At 39.1% G+C, this 862-nt stretch overlaps 1 protein-coding gene across 1 annotated transcript in view; it reads left to right on the top strand.

The window, feature by feature from the left end:
• Positions 384-862, top strand: part of LOC109844061 — an 8516-nt gene continuing 8037 nt past the window's right edge. Inside the window, exon 1 of the mRNA XM_020413072.1 lies at positions 384-582. Within this exon, the coding sequence (XP_020268661.1) occupies positions 510-582 (73 nt within the window). The 5' untranslated portion in view covers positions 384-509. The remainder of the gene's footprint in view (positions 583-862) is intronic.

The raw sequence follows: 862 nt of genomic DNA, 5'->3' as shown, positions 1-862 counted from the left end.
CTCGACTAGAGTTAGAGGAGTTAATAGTTTTTCTAACGGAAGGACCATATTGTAAGATGACTAAAGATTTAAGGGACTAACAAACAAATGATGAGATCTGAGGGAGTGCTTGGCAATTAGAAATGATATAAGGGACTAGGAGGCAATTGACCCAAAAGAGAAACATAAGAAAATGGGATAAAGGGAAGTCACAGTTTTCCCATGGGATGGTGTTGGTGGTGGTCGCAGAGGAGGTCTGTGGTCACAGTACAAACAGTACGTAAAACGCGCAAAGGTAATCAGCGGTGGACATTGAGAGAGACATCAAATAAAAAAAAAATGAAATAAAAAAGCTAGATACTTTCGATTATAAGGCCATAAAGTAAGTGAAGTGGCCAGCATAAAGCCAAAACAACTGTAATCGCCAATTATAAATTTAGGAAGAGAGCAGAGTAAAGTAGAGCGTCTTCACACTTCACTCTAGTGTTTTGAGAGAGAGAGAGAGAGAAAGAGAGAGAGAGAGAGAAGAGATGGGTCTTGTTCCTCTCTGCTTTGTTCTTCTTCTGGCAATGTCTCCATGGGCTTCAGCTGCTGTTGAGGATGGTAAGTACACAAATTCTCCTTTTTTTTCCTGAATATTTTTTGGTAGTAGACACTATAAATAGCGATCCAAATGTGCTTTTATGAGGTTCGTTTTGTTCACGACTGTTCAATATTTGCACATTTTAGCACACATATTTTGGGTTTCTCTTTTAGCATTATGTTGGAAGCAGAAGAACTCTGTATTCCTTGGAACCGCAGAGCTTAATTTGTGCGGGCAGTTCCCCCCTTTCCCATTTTGTTTTCTATTGAAGCACAAGAACAAATAAAATAAACAAGCTCT

This window comes from Asparagus officinalis, chromosome 5, assembly GCF_001876935.1.
Source record: "Asparagus officinalis chromosome 5, Aspof.V1, whole genome shotgun sequence".
NCBI classification, from domain to species: Eukaryota; Viridiplantae; Streptophyta; class Magnoliopsida; order Asparagales; family Asparagaceae; genus Asparagus; species Asparagus officinalis.
Note: the sequence above shows the minus strand (reverse complement) of the source record. Positions and strands in the feature narration are given on the sequence as shown.